The 14,324-nt window shown below is 41.0% G+C and overlaps 2 protein-coding genes across 2 annotated transcripts in view; one reads left to right on the forward strand and one right to left on the reverse strand.

The window, feature by feature from the left end:
- dnah6 (dynein, axonemal, heavy chain 6) overlaps positions 1 to 3,680 on the forward strand; it is a 51,901-nt gene extending 48,221 nt beyond the window's left edge. The window contains exons 75-81 of the mRNA XM_062387302.1: positions 263 to 392; positions 525 to 652; positions 875 to 1,060; positions 1,937 to 2,009; positions 2,244 to 2,395; positions 2,943 to 3,165; positions 3,394 to 3,680. Coding sequence (XP_062243286.1) covers positions 263 to 392; positions 525 to 652; positions 875 to 1,060; positions 1,937 to 2,009; positions 2,244 to 2,395; positions 2,943 to 3,165; positions 3,394 to 3,497 — 996 coding nt within the window. The 3' untranslated portion in view covers positions 3,498 to 3,680. The remainder of the gene's footprint in view (positions 1 to 262; positions 393 to 524; positions 653 to 874; positions 1,061 to 1,936; positions 2,010 to 2,243; positions 2,396 to 2,942; positions 3,166 to 3,393) is intronic.
- Positions 3,681 to 10,267: 6,587 nt separating this feature from the next.
- chrna8 (cholinergic receptor, nicotinic, alpha 8) overlaps positions 10,268 to 14,324 on the reverse strand; it is a 37,080-nt gene continuing 33,023 nt past the window's right edge. Inside the window, exons 9-10 of the mRNA XM_062388739.1 lie at positions 12,664 to 12,773; positions 10,268 to 11,612 (exon numbers count right to left, since the gene is read on the reverse strand). Coding sequence (XP_062244723.1) covers positions 11,022 to 11,612; positions 12,664 to 12,773 — 701 coding nt within the window. The 3' untranslated portion in view covers positions 10,268 to 11,021. The remainder of the gene's footprint in view (positions 11,613 to 12,663; positions 12,774 to 14,324) is intronic.

Here is a 14,324-nt window from a genome sequence, read left to right on the forward strand (position 1 = left end):
GGGACAGTACTAAACTTACTGGTGATCTGATGGTCATTCCAGAATCATATTGTGAAGTAATCCACTTTGTTTTTATCATTTGCTTGTTTGTTTTGTAGAAATAATGAGTTAATCGTCTTGTATTTATGATTGAATCTAGAGCTCCTCGCACAGTTTACTGCCAGTTATACAAAAATTTCTGTTTGGAGACAATGAGAGTGGAGCAGTACAATGTGAAAAAATGTTTGTGTAAATGTGTTTGTTTGTGTCTTTGTCCCCGCAGCGCAAAGAAACCATGGGTCTAATCAACACCATACTGGATGTTAATCCTCGCTCGTCAGCTCTGGATGGAGCCAAAAGTAGTGATGAGATAGTCTGTGAGCTAGCTACAGCTATACTAGCCAAGATTCCTGGTAAAAACACACACACACACACACATAAATAAACACCCATGTGCATTTGAATCACTGTTGAGAATGTGTATTATCATAACCTTAATGTCTAATGCTGTGTTTTCCATCCTGTGTGTGTGTGTGTGTGTCCAGAGCAACTGGACATGGATGAAGCACTGGAAGCTCTGTTTGTACGAGACGAAAATGGCCGCCTTAACTCCCTCACAACTGTGTTGGGGCAGGAAGTAGACCGATTCAACCGCCTGCTGAGAGTGCTCAGGGTGACAGACATGACACAGACATGTTTGAATTGTACTATAGATCATTGAATTATAGCTGTGCTGCCTGGAAACAGCTCTGATCAAAGCTCATACCCTGGCAGCTGTTGGTATTAGTTTCTTTTGAACCAATAAAAATGACGTTTTATTTATCTAAAACAAACATCGCTGTTTCGCTCTTTCCACTGCCCTATTCTTATGTGTGATTCTGTTTGTGTGGCCCAGGTGTCTCTTCTCACGCTGCAGAAGGCCATAGCAGGTCTGGTGGTGATGTCAGAAGAGATGGATCGTATCTACACAAGCTTCCTGAGCAACCAGGTCCCCAGCCACTGGGCCAACTCGTCCTACCCTTCTCTCAAAACCCTGGGGTCCTGGGTCAGGGACCTGGCCCTCAGGACTTCCTTCATCCAGGTTATTCACTTGTTTCTTTATGTCAAACGCTTTTTTATTTTTAAACACTAATAATCAGGGTTCATAGACATTTTGACCAATGGATTTCCATGACTTTTCATGACATATCAATAACTTTAAACCAAATTTCCATGACCGAAATTTTGCGAAAATCTCTGTAATTCGCGAAACAGTGACAAAATTTAGTATTACACCTAACAATGAGAATTCCAAAGCATACAGTATACCTTGAATGACACAAACCTAAGTATGCTTGCTTATATTTTAAGCATATTTCTTTAAAAGCATTTTAATTATTTAAAAATCCGCGCAAATTAACGACTTGAAAATATTAATATTAAAATTTCCATGACTTTTCCAGGCCTGGAAAAACACTTTTTAAAATTCCACGACTTTTCCAGGTTTTTCATGACAGTAGGAACCCTGAATTATACATCAACATGCACCCTGTCTCTCTCTCTCCCTGCGTCCCTCCTTTGCTTCCCTCTTTCAGCGTTTTGTTCATTCTAGCCTGACTTAAACTGTTCTTCCGTAAGACTGGTTTTGAACATCTGTGTTGCAAATTCGCCAAAAATCACTCTCACTCTCTCTCACACACAGACACACAAAGGGGACAAAGAGGGGGAGTGTTGAATTAGTTTATTAGGTGACGATGCGTAACCGCTGAGTCAGACTGCACATGTTCACTATCTTAAAAGAGAGAATGTGTCTAACTCTGCCAGCACAAGTCTGAGTCACTTTCAGGTCCCATCAGTGACAGTGCTGGCTGTAATGCAGCATGGCTCATTTAACACCCAAACTAACAAATTCAGCTATTTAAAGAAACAGACCTTTGCATTTCTCACTGTCTTTTTCTCACGGCCCCTCTCCTACTAGGCATGGATCACACGTGGTCTGCCCAAATCTTTCTGGATCTCAGGATTCTTCTTCCCTCAAGGATTTCTCACTGGTAAAACACTGCAGCACCAAAATATCATCCATGTTTCAACAGCTAAAGCAGAATACAAAACTGACATGATATATACTGGAATTAAGGTAACCATTCTCTCAATTATGCATGAGATAATTGTGATTAGCTCTGAGCTGCTAGTCCTTTGTTGCCACTATTTTTAAGTTGTACGATCTTGCTAAAGAATGTGAAAAAACCCGTTGCTTTTGTCCTCCTCTGCCATCTGCAATCTAGGGGTTCTGCAGAATCATGCAAGGTTCTACAAGTTGCCCATTGATGAGCTCAGCTTCCGGTTTAACATGGTGCCAGTTTACAGGGACCAGGCAGAAGTCTGCGGGGCTATGGAATCGCTACCCAGCAATGCTCGCCTGGCTATGGATGAGGAGGTACGAGAGGAGAGAGGTTGATTTTTAAAATGTGATGCTTTAAGATGCTTGTCTCTCACTTATGGCTGTTGTTGGTACATTTATATTGTTTTTATATTTCAACAATATAAATTAGAAAATCGTTTTTTTGTCCCCTGAAATGGAACCTAAAGACATTAGACAGTTCAAAGCTACCTTCCACAATTTGTATGGATAACAACAGGATAAGTAATATAAACATTGCAGGCTGACATTAAAGCACAAAATTGGAGTGTCATTGCAAAATGATTCCCTGGTGTATTTGTAATCCAACAGTTCAGCTGAAGTCTCACTGCAGAATTTACTGATCCTCTTGTTCATAATCCTCAATCAACTATTTCACACAAATTTTCTTTCCTCTCATCGTTTTTGCCTCATCTGCACTAAACACTGTGAGATAAAACTGGTTGACTCATGTATATCCACAAAGGTTCTTTACCATCACACAGAAGGATGATTTGGATGGGCCATGAACTTGGTGTGTTCATTTTGTTCACCGCTGTCTTCATCTTACTTGTGGACACAACAGTTACCAGAGGCTGAGAATGGCGTGCTTGTGCATGGCATGTACATGGATTCCAGTCGCTGGGATGATGACAACATGGTGATCGAGGATGCGTTGCCTCGCGTGATGAACGGTGTGCTGCCGGTGGTGCACTTCGAGCCACAGCAGAACTACGAGCCTGAGCCTGAGCTGTACCAGGCTCCTCTGTACAAGACCTCCGCCAGAGCCGGGACACTCTCCACCACCGGTACATTCACCATTTAAACACACTGGTTTTGGTCTAGATTTGGAAGTTTTACAATTTAAGATCATTTATCTGAAATGGGTCATAGTGACTGATCAGACAGAAACTTGTTTCTTTTTTGAGAGTATAGATGTGTTGGGGCCTGATCTACTAAAGGTTTGTATGTAATAGATTTGAAATGTTATTTTGTTTAAAATGTGTTCCTCACCCTTCATTTCTGTCTTCTTGCAGGTCACTCTACTAATTTTGTGGTGACGGTAATGCTTCCCTCCAAACGACCCAGCGATTATTGGATATCAAAAGCCTCTGCTCTCCTGTGCCAGCTGAATGATTGAATTGGAATTCAATGACAAAAACAAACATTCACTGCTATATACAACCTTTAATTTAGTTTGTTAATGTTAAGCTAATGTTGCTTCTTTCTGAATCGATGATGGAGATTTTCAAAGACATGACTTGCGCGGAAAGTTGTGTTACTTAATTTTGCTCTTACAGCGTAATAAACATCTTGTTGAGTCGTCCCATACTGATTGACTCTTCCTTCCAACACTCGAGTATCAGTTGTATGCAGCAATACATTCTTATCCTGCTGACACTTGGTGAGAGTAGTGCTGTATATCCAGATGTCATTGGATGAGAGTTCGATTTTACACTCAGCGGTAAGTCATCGGATGAATTGAAATTTACAGAACACAAATAGGCCCAGGGAGACGAAAGATAGATACAGTAGGCCGATGAACAGAGATAGACAGACATACACACATACAGTAAATGTTGATAATTTTCAAATAAAATAAAATATGTGTGATGGAAATCTGAAAATACAAGAGGCTGGAACCCCAAATTTTTCTTTGTGTATTTTAATAGGGGCTTTCTGCAGAAAGGACTAATAGAGAGAGTCACAGGGATCTCAGAGTGTTGATGAAGAACAGCCAATTGCAAGGATCTTATATAGGAGAACTAAGGCTGTTTGTCTGAGCCAGTTCAGACTGGGTCTGTAGGCGCAGTTTGAGACAGGAAATTGATTTGCATATGCTTCCTTCTAAGATAAAACTGACAGAAATTAAGTTCTTGGACAGTCGATAAGTAATAGAATGGTCATAAAGGTATTAGAAATGTCGTAAAGGTTTCAGGTCACTACAGTTCAGGTCATAAAAGTCTCAGACAGGTATGCAAAAGTTACTTTTCAACTAAAAATATAGTTTTCCACCACACTACATTAGCGAGGTAAGAGGAATGAGTTGAGACAGAAGGAGTGATGATCATCAAATGATGAAATGCTGCCACCACAGCCCCTTCACCCATCAGCAGCATATTTGTGTCACTTAGGGCACGCAGTGCTAACAGATAAATGATGGCCCTTCAACCACATTAAATACACCCTCCTGCAGCAATGGAGCCAGGTGCAGACCCACTCCATCTTGCTTCTGTCACATGGCAAGCAGTGGTGGGCTTATATAAATATTATTTTTTAACACCAACCTGGAGGGAGCAGCCCAGTTAGAAAAAAAGAGGGGAATGTAAATTATTGAATGAGCAAACGGTGATGTAAATGATACATCCACCAGAACATCCATCACTACAACTGATGGGAAGTGCATGGTGTACAACCACCTCCCTAAAGCTGTAAATGGTGATGAGTTGTTGGGCTTCCGCTGGGGGCTTTTACGTACACTTCATCGTGTCGGATCAGAGGGGAAACAATTCATTTTATTAATCTTCACACAGATTTTTTCAAGTGGAAAAAGACACAGTTTAAACTTGCTTCAGTGTGAAATTAATTCATGCTCTAAAATGTCCTTATTTCAGTTGCAAAGCCCGGTCATCCAGTTCATTTCATTCCACTTTTCATTTTGTTCAATCCGCTCCAACTAGTGCGTACACAATGATGGGCAAACAACTTCACACATGCATGAGTTTTTTCTGAAACTTTTGTAACAGCAGCATCTACTGTCCCCTAACCTCCTTAATTAACCTCATTCCTCCCAAATCAATCCTTTTAAGAGTCAAGATTATGGTCTATGAATAACTGAATGCACCGCACTGTGCTGCTTTAAGGATAAAAGTCCCAATGAAGAGGGAGGAAAAGGATTGAAGGAGTAAATGAGATTATATGCCCCAGTCACTCTGAAACCAGATTAACGATGTTTTAGCATCAAGCACACACACTTTCATCTCGGTGGATTAAGTCAGGGGGAAGATGACACGTTTCATGTCTATACCAGATGGGTCCAATGGAAAACTCTGGTTTATCGTTACCTATTTTAAACAGGACAGAAAAGGAAAAGCAGAGATTTAAAAATAATTGAGATATAAAACACGCACACAGTTGATGACAGCAGCTGTGGGACAATGAGGAGCGAATACTTGGCAACTAATCAAAACGATTGTGATGAGAAGCACAGAGTAACAGTGGGTCAGCTTCATGCTCTCCCTAGAGCATCATGTCATTTTGTTGTAATGATGCTGACAACAGTGATTGGAGCTGAAGAGAAAATGTGTGATTACAGAGGATTCGCATTTTTGCAATCATATTTTACTGTCCAGGTTGCACAGGTTGTTTCATTAAAAGTTACACCACTGCAGTAACTCTCAGGGTTTCTTGGCTGTACAGTCGGATAGTTTCATGATTGCCTCGATTCAGATTTAAAGGAACTGGTTCTGCGACTGTTCTAAACCTGCCTCGCCTGTCTCTTGGCCCATGTTAATGCTCCAGAGCTGCAGTACTTCAGAATGAATCCTTGTCATTAGTGAGTTGTTCTCGAACAGCCCTGGTTTATGTGCACTGGAGATTTTATAGTCAATGTTTTCCATCAAATGAAAGTGCATGTACTTCATTCATATGTGTGATTTATATATAAACACCATATACGTGATACGTAAATGTATGTTCAAAAAGCAAATAATGAAACACTTGGGTACGGCATACATGTGACACTAGATGGTGATGTACTGTACATAAATGTGTAGTATTCTCTTACATGATTTGCAGTTTTTGCTTTTATGGAATTGGATATATCAGTGTTTTATATCATGACAAAGGTAAAATTGCATAACCGCTAAATTAATTTTTGATATCTGTAATATTGTATGATCATTATTTTTTTATGTATTTTAACTTTTGATGTTTGTAATGTAAAGTATGTTTTAAATGTATGATATTGGTATGGTAATGTAGGTTTTTAACTATTTGATATCTGTATGTATGTTTTAAATGAGGACCCCACTAACAGTAGCTCTGTCTTAGGGCAGAGCTTATTGGGATCCTTCTAAATAAAAGAATAAACAAATATATGAAAGTTTGAATGATTTAAACCACACAGCTCCTGAGATATGTGTTCCACAGGCAGGTTAGATAGTAGATAGAAGGTAGTTCAGACTTTTGGGAAAATACACTTAATTTCTTACTTGCCAAGAGTTAGATCAGAATGTCAACATCACATGACCCCATTTCAGTTGTATGGATTAAACAAATGAGATATAAATCAAGTATAACTGGCTAATCAGAGGCGGCTCTGAACTAGTAAAGTGTCCCCACCTGAGAAGAAGAAGTGTGTATCCTTGCTGGCGATTATTCTACAAAGCAACCGGCCGTAGAGATTTCACAGGGAGGTCAGGTCTGTGGTCTCTTCATTGCACTAACTGCACAAAGTCAGCAGAGATCTGTTCTAGCTGACCTGGCACCAACAGTGCCAACAAACATTGTTCAACCTAGCACCCCTCCCCCCAAACACAGGTGTTCCATATCAGGACCAGAAAAAGGAGGACACAACAGCGGGACATGCAGGCTGCAGGCTAGTGGAGCAGGGTAACCAGTGTTGCCAGATGTATGATTAATATTGTATGTGTATGATAATTTTGCTCTGTACGATGTACAAACAATAATATATGATGTATAATAATCACATCATTTTCTGACACTTAGTATTAAGTGTATATCAGTTGCAATCTGGATAGTAAAATATTGATCATGTCTGTGTTTACTAACTTGATGTTGTTCTAGCAAGTCATGCATGTTGTGAACGTGAATATGGATCCCTTTATCTGTATTCACGCAACTCTGCCTTGCGTCCCATGAGCTTAACACAAATCCTTCTCGTCTCATGTTTAAAAATAAGAGCCTTGTGCCTTGAAAAGGATTGTTCCTGTACACTAAATGACTTTGAACTCTCAACACAGCTTTGAAACGTTGGTATTGAGCGTCCCATCCCTACTCTGTCCTCAAAATACATAGTTTCAAGCTTCTGTTACAACACTTCAACATTTCAACCTGGCAACACTGGGGGACACTGTCTCTATCAGCTCCCTGTCTGCTGGCAAATGGAGGCTTGGTGTGTGTGTTTGTGTGTTTGCATGTTGTGCGTGTGAGTGTCGCAATTCCAGTCACTAACAGTTGTCTGTCTGCACGTAGTGAAGCCTGACATTAGATTTGACCAATTTGAACATGTCATCACTGCTGAGTCCCCATGTCGTGTCTGTGGGTGGATTGGTTTTGATGTACTTGTGAGGACCAGATATTGAGAAACAACCTTTTCTTTGAAGACATTTCTCGAAGTGAGGTTCTTTTGGGTGATTGTCACAAAAGAAATGCTGCGATGGCCTCCTGAGATCCTATACCTCATGCTGTGTGAGTTTCAGAAAAAGTCTCAATAATGGAAATTGATTTTTTTTTTGCCAGTGCTCATAAGCTCCTACTTATGTCACACCTCTGTACAGCACCAGGCATCTGGTAGAAAGATTTTTCTGATTGTCTGGCTGGCGATTTTTGTGACTTCAGTTTCATTACTGCACTGTGTGTAGGGGGAAGGAGGGAGTTGGCAATGGAGTTGCAGTCCTGTGACCATCTAAATTCCAACCATTAAAGCAGAATAATCAATACAATAAATACAATTATAGTTAAACACACAATTCATGATGTAAAATGTTTGCACATCTTACCATTTTTTGTATAGGCTATATTTGGTTTGTAATGTTAAAGCCGTATTCAGACATGAATTCCGGATAATGTTGACTTGGTTCCGGACTTCCTCCATAGTTTGACTTTGACACATGAACAACACAGCAAGAGATTCTCTTCTCAGGCACGTTCACAAGAACACAAAAATACCTCTTTGTGTTAGGAGGGGTGCAGCAGATCTGCTGTGGCAATCACATGTTTTTGTTTTCAGCACATTGACAGAGGCATTGCCTCTTATCTCCTGAAGCTCCCTTGACATCTTTGTTTTTTTCTTCTATGTGTATGGCTCCACTTTTTGCATCCTTAGGTATTTGTATTTTTCTTTTGTTTGTTTGTTTTTTGCATCTGTCACTTTTCAGAAACGTTGTCAATGCGCCCATTCACAGCCAGCAATCACAGATTAACCAAGCTGTCATTAGACTGCCAGCATCAACCCTGTTATCCTGGTGTCTTCAAGAAATGACAACAATCTGACATGAGAGCGCATAGAAGTTGGTGAACTGCAGCATGTCAGCCACTCCAATACAAGCAATTAGCACATTTCCTGTTTATTTGTCACAAAAGTAATGTACAGTCATGTATCCATTGAAGGAGAATGTATCATACTGAGCAGAGAGGCACAGACCACAAGAATGACACTGAAGTCGACAAAATACAACACCAGTCATAAAACAAAGTCTGTGATAGCTTAAGCAAAAAGGTTCAGCGTCAAAGCTACGGAAAATTATTTAACCCAGAATTCTCTTTATGTTTTTCGTTACAGAAAAACTAAAAAAGGCTGAAAAGAGAACAATAACAATGAGTAACAATATCATGTGTGAACGTAACATATGAAGAAAACAGTTATCTCACATTTCTAAACTGTTGCCTACAATTTTTCATATTCCCTACTGATTGGTGTTTCAGCTTTGTTCTCTCAAATGAATGCGTAGTTTTGTTTTCGCATCCAGTAGGCCCTGATCTTCCAATCTGTTAACTCTTGTGGATGAGTCTAATATAGTGTTGCTATGGCCTGCAGCAGATGCTTAGATAATTTGAGCACGGGAACTTGTCCAAAGACGATAAAATCCTTCTACCAGCTCCTCTAAAGCTCTCTGATTACTCTACTTCTTGGGTGGACTTCCTAGAGTCTTGGCTGTTTGCCTATGTGCTAAGCTAACTCAGCCTGAAGGCTCTAGCTTTTCTATACCGACATGACAGTGGTAGTGATCTTCTAACCGTCAACAAGAAACTAAAACCAGTTTACAATTAAAATGATGGTGTTCCCCCTAACATTACAAAACATTTTTATTCTAGACCATATTTGTGATTTAGATGTAGACATAGAAAGGCTTGTGAGGATTAATTACTGCCATTTTCAAAACCGAAATTAAAATAAATGAACATTGTCCGCATGAAGAGAGCTGAAAAATTCTTCAGCCAGCACTGGCTTCAAATATTGTCTCTGTTTATTATGAGTGGATATGACATTAAATTGCTTTATGGTATCGTGACCTGAAAGGTTGTCATAGGGTTGCTTTACTCTGCCCGTCGATTGAGTGTCACTACAATTTCAATGACTCTTCCTGTCGCAGTCCCACAGAAAGCCGCATGTTGCTGACTTTGTTCATCCCTGGTTCCTCTTCAAGAATTCACTTGAAGTGGCAAAGTGCTGTCTGAGTTCGGTCGCTTGTGTAAAAGTGCCAATTCACTTGTGTATTGTTGCGCTGAGGATCAGAGTGGACGCTCGGGTGGTGAAGATATTCGAGGTTCAACGCAAATCTGTTACATAAGGGGACCCAGTAATCCAAGTTGCACGTTGTTGCTAGAGATTAGAGAAGAAAGTGTTTGCGTGTTGCTGAGTATTATGAGAGGAAAAACACAAAGCGCTCTGCAGTACAAACGATTAGTACCAAATGCATCTCTACCAGCGTGATGTTCCTTCAGACGACATTTAAATATTTGTCATAAAGATAAATATTGTCCTTCAATCATTTCTTGCTCTGATCTTCTCATCTCACTGTGAATATTTATCTGAACAAGCGAGTGATCTAATATTCAGTGCATCATATTCTAGTCAATATATATATACTGTTTAGCACAAGGTATGAAAGCAAAGACAGATAAGGGGATACCCCTTCAAAAATGATTTATACACTAACTCAGAAAAAGCTGTAAATGTCTTTAATGTCACAGTTAAGTGTGTCTTGGTTAAACCTCACATCTGCACAGGTCCTGGATCAAGGAAATGAGAAAACTGATGGGAAAATAGTATGAGTGAGGAAACAAGGGTGAGTGAAAGGGTAAAAAAGAGGTGAGAAAGTTCACAAACATAGAAGAAAGGATATCTTCTCACCACCACATTGGAAGTAAGATGTAGATTTATTTACAAAATACAAAAGAATTGCATTACTAGAATAGAGGCCTGAGGGGGACTGTCGACTATCGGCTGCACTGCGGTGGAGAAAGGAAATGGAAGAAGAAGCAGAAAAAGAGAGCTGGAGCGGATTGAGTGTGAGCAGTGTGTTGTGATGAGACATGAGCTCAACTGGTGGGTGGTAAACAATGTGGTGCAGTGGAGACACAGATGAAAAGTGCATTAGTATGTGTTTCTACATAATTAACTATTGCATATAGCCTCAACCTCCTACGTAGCATATTATGAGAGAACCACCTTAAAAAAAAAAAAAAAACATCACCCCAATACACCAAGATATTAGAGACAAATATGTGTTAAGAAATAAAAGAGGAAAAGATTGGGTCTGAAGAACTGTGACGTGTAAGAACAGCTAAAACATCTGGATCTTGTGTTACTTCACATTGCGGACACAGGGAGGCTCTTGTGGCTCAGTTCTAATCGCTAAAGGATTTTTAATGTTAGCTTTGCCTCCTTTGTTTTCTTCAGAGAGGGGCGACATCGGCCTTATGTGAAGTCTTTGGACACAGCCTCGATGAAGTTGGGTGCTGCCATTAGAATGGTGAAGGTGCAGATGATGGAGAAGAGCGAGAAGGCCACCAGGCATAACCTATCCACCACCGCCGCCGCAAACTTCCACTCGCTGCAGATGGCCTCTCCCTCATCCTGCGCCCTGAAGCGCCTGGTGATGTACTGCACTTCCTCCAGGATCTGGGAAATTTCCGGCACCTGCTCCAGCAGAACAGTTCGCATCTGCTCTGAGTGGATGTCGTGTGGGGACGAGCCGTTCGGGTGACCGCCACCGCCGCACGCCACCACAGCGGAATCGGTGCCCGGTGGGAAAGCCGGGTTTTCCGTGCCCATTGAGTGATAGCCAAAGTACAGGTTCATGTTCCCGTTGGTTGTGGTCGACTGGGTGGATGCCTGGCCTGGTATGGTGCTCATCTGGATGCTGCTGGTGCTGGTGTGGTGAGGAGGAGGAGGGTGGGAGTACTTGAAGTTTGAGGGGCCGGTGGAGCTCACTGCGGTTTTCCTTCCCTCTCCAGGCTTCTTCATGCGGAGGAACCAAGCACACCAGTTGAGGAGAATGACTCGAACCTGGACAAAGAGATGAGAGCATGCTGTGAGTGGAGGGAAAGAGGTGAGGGAGGGAGGGGAGGTTGTGTGCGATTACAGATGAAGAAGCGAGTGGTAAAATGAAAAGAAGAAATAAGAGGCAAAAGGAAGAAATAACAAAAAACTGAAATTTATTTGCCATTTCTGCTTCTACCAATGTGACATTTGTCTATCAATCAATTAATCAAATCATTCTTTTGCAGGGTCCATATTAACAGATCACAATGTGCCAGAGGATATACAACAATAATAGATTTTCCTTCCACTGGGTGCATTAGTTCTTGATAAAAAGTGGATAATCTTCCTCATGATGAAGTCTTTACAAACTAAATTAAAATATTGTTGCTTGTAATAAAACTCTGTGTTGACACAACCTTCTAATTAATGTCCCCTCAATGCTCCAACGAGCAACAGGCATGTACCAGCCTTGATGAGTAGTTGTCTGTACCAGTGAGTGTAAATGTGGTCATCTGAAAATAACTCACTGCAAAGGGGAAAATAGACTATTCTTCGCTTTAAGTTGGAGAAAGGAAGGAATTAAAGGAAAACTACACTTTTGTTTGACCTCTGCTATGGATGTTTGACCTCTGCTATGGATACGCCAGTTGTCCACAAATATCCAGCCTCGGCTACCGGTGTAAAACGCAATGTGGATTACAAGCATTGCTGCTATCTTTGCTAACAGCTGTTGTGCAATTATATTCTGAATTTTATAATGATACAACTGTTAACATCTGTAGGAGATGAGCTACTGTTAAAGCAATCTGCGAGAATTCACGATTCCAGAAATGAGCGGGACACGCATTCGGGTGTAAACAGAAGGTCTTGCAGGAAATGGGAATTGTCGCAAATAGCTTGAATGGTAGCTTGTCTCTTATGCAATTATACGAGTGGTCGAATGATATTAATTTTCAGGCAGTTTGGTAAGGAAATGGATTAAAACTGATAAATATCCAAAATGCTGATTGTTTTAGTTTGAAAATGGCCTCTTTAAATCATATATTTTAATCATATAATGAAATGGTCAACCTACCCATTTAGGCATCTTGCCTCCGTGGGGGTCATGGTGGTGGAACTGCAGTACAAGCACGGTCACCACCACGGACAGGCCCACGATCATCATGGTGCTCGCAAAGTACTGAGCTGAAGAGGAAAACAACGCATATATCAGCAATTTCTTTTTGGGATACAGAAACAAATTTACAAAGTGAAAGACAGAGAAATTATAGTTTTTTAACTGAGGTTCCCCAGTAAATTTAGAATGAACGCTTAGTTGTGTATCTAAGGAAGAAACATAACAGGTGAGCTTGGTATTTTGGCAGGACTGTTGCCCAGTCTATCAGCCGGTAGGTTGGTCATTTGGGAGCTTACCCCTGTCAACAGACCTACGGTCATAACAGTGGAATGACAGTGAAAGTGGACCAATCAAATGATTCTGTATACTGCCCCATGTGAAAGTGTAATTGGAGCTGTATAAAAACCTGTCAGAACAAATGCTGCGAATGCATTTAATTTTGTCTTCAATCTGCAATGTGTTAATACGTCGACTCCAGTAAAAGCAAGTTGGGTAATGGCTCCGTTTCACATCGCTGAGCTGCCAAATGATGCGGAGCAGCATCTCTGTCTGCAGCCTCAACTCTCCTCTAGTCGCTGACGGCCTTGTCTCTTCTGCTCTGTGTCAGTGTGGCGTTACACAATGCTAATCTGTTGGTGTCCCACGTATCGTCTGTGCATCCTGCATCACCAGCCTACTGCTCAGCTCCTCCCACTGCTTTAGCACCACATATCTGACAGCCTGCGTGGGGGCTGAAGAATGTCCGACACAAACTGCCCTGTGGTGTAAATGTGAGGTGTGAACATCACAGCAGTTTGTTATTCAGCCGCTCTTTTCATGCCACAGCCCACATTCAGGTCAGACACCGCCTGCTGGGTAAATGATTCTTTGCATCCATCCACTTTGTTGTTGATATCCTAAAAGAGATAGGAAACATCTCTGCACTGATCCGCCAACCATCCGTTATTATGATGTCAAGAATATGCCCACAGATACCTGATGAAGGCCAGATTTAGGTTTACATTTTATTGATTTGGTTGGTTTTGTGGCCAAGGGTTACATGAGAATATCAGGACCTCTCGCAGACAGAACATGAGGAAAATGTAAGACAAAGTAAATAACGACCTTCACTGAAAACGACTTCATTATCGTCCCACACTAACTGAGAGTTCTGCCATCAGAGGCAGCTATCTACCGGTCGGCTCTCCCCACATATGAACTTGAAAAAATAATTCGGTCATGGAGCTCCTCTAGATTATCAAACTTTGTGATGCTGAGAAGAAATGACTCAAACAATAAACAGCCACTCCTTTTCCACTATAGGAGTATGGGGAAAACACTATTCTGGGTCAGAGTACATGATGAACATGAAAGTTGCAATACTCCCTCCACAGCCAAGTGCCATTCCTGGGGGCTTGTTCTTGTCTGAGGTCTGTCTCTTCGTTATAAAGCCTTTAGCTTCGCTTAGCATTAAGACTGGAAACAAGGGGAAACGGGGAGCTTGGCTCTAGTCAAAGGTAAGAAACACTTATATTGTTCATTATTAAGAGGCGTTATCTTGTTTGCGTAATCCATACAAATCATACTATTTACATTACATTTTAATTCTAATCCAATCTAGAGCAAGAAAGTATAGAAGT

Source organism: Platichthys flesus, chromosome 5 (assembly GCF_949316205.1).
Source record: "Platichthys flesus chromosome 5, fPlaFle2.1, whole genome shotgun sequence".
Lineage (NCBI taxonomy): Eukaryota > Metazoa > Chordata > Actinopteri > Pleuronectiformes > Pleuronectidae > Platichthys > Platichthys flesus.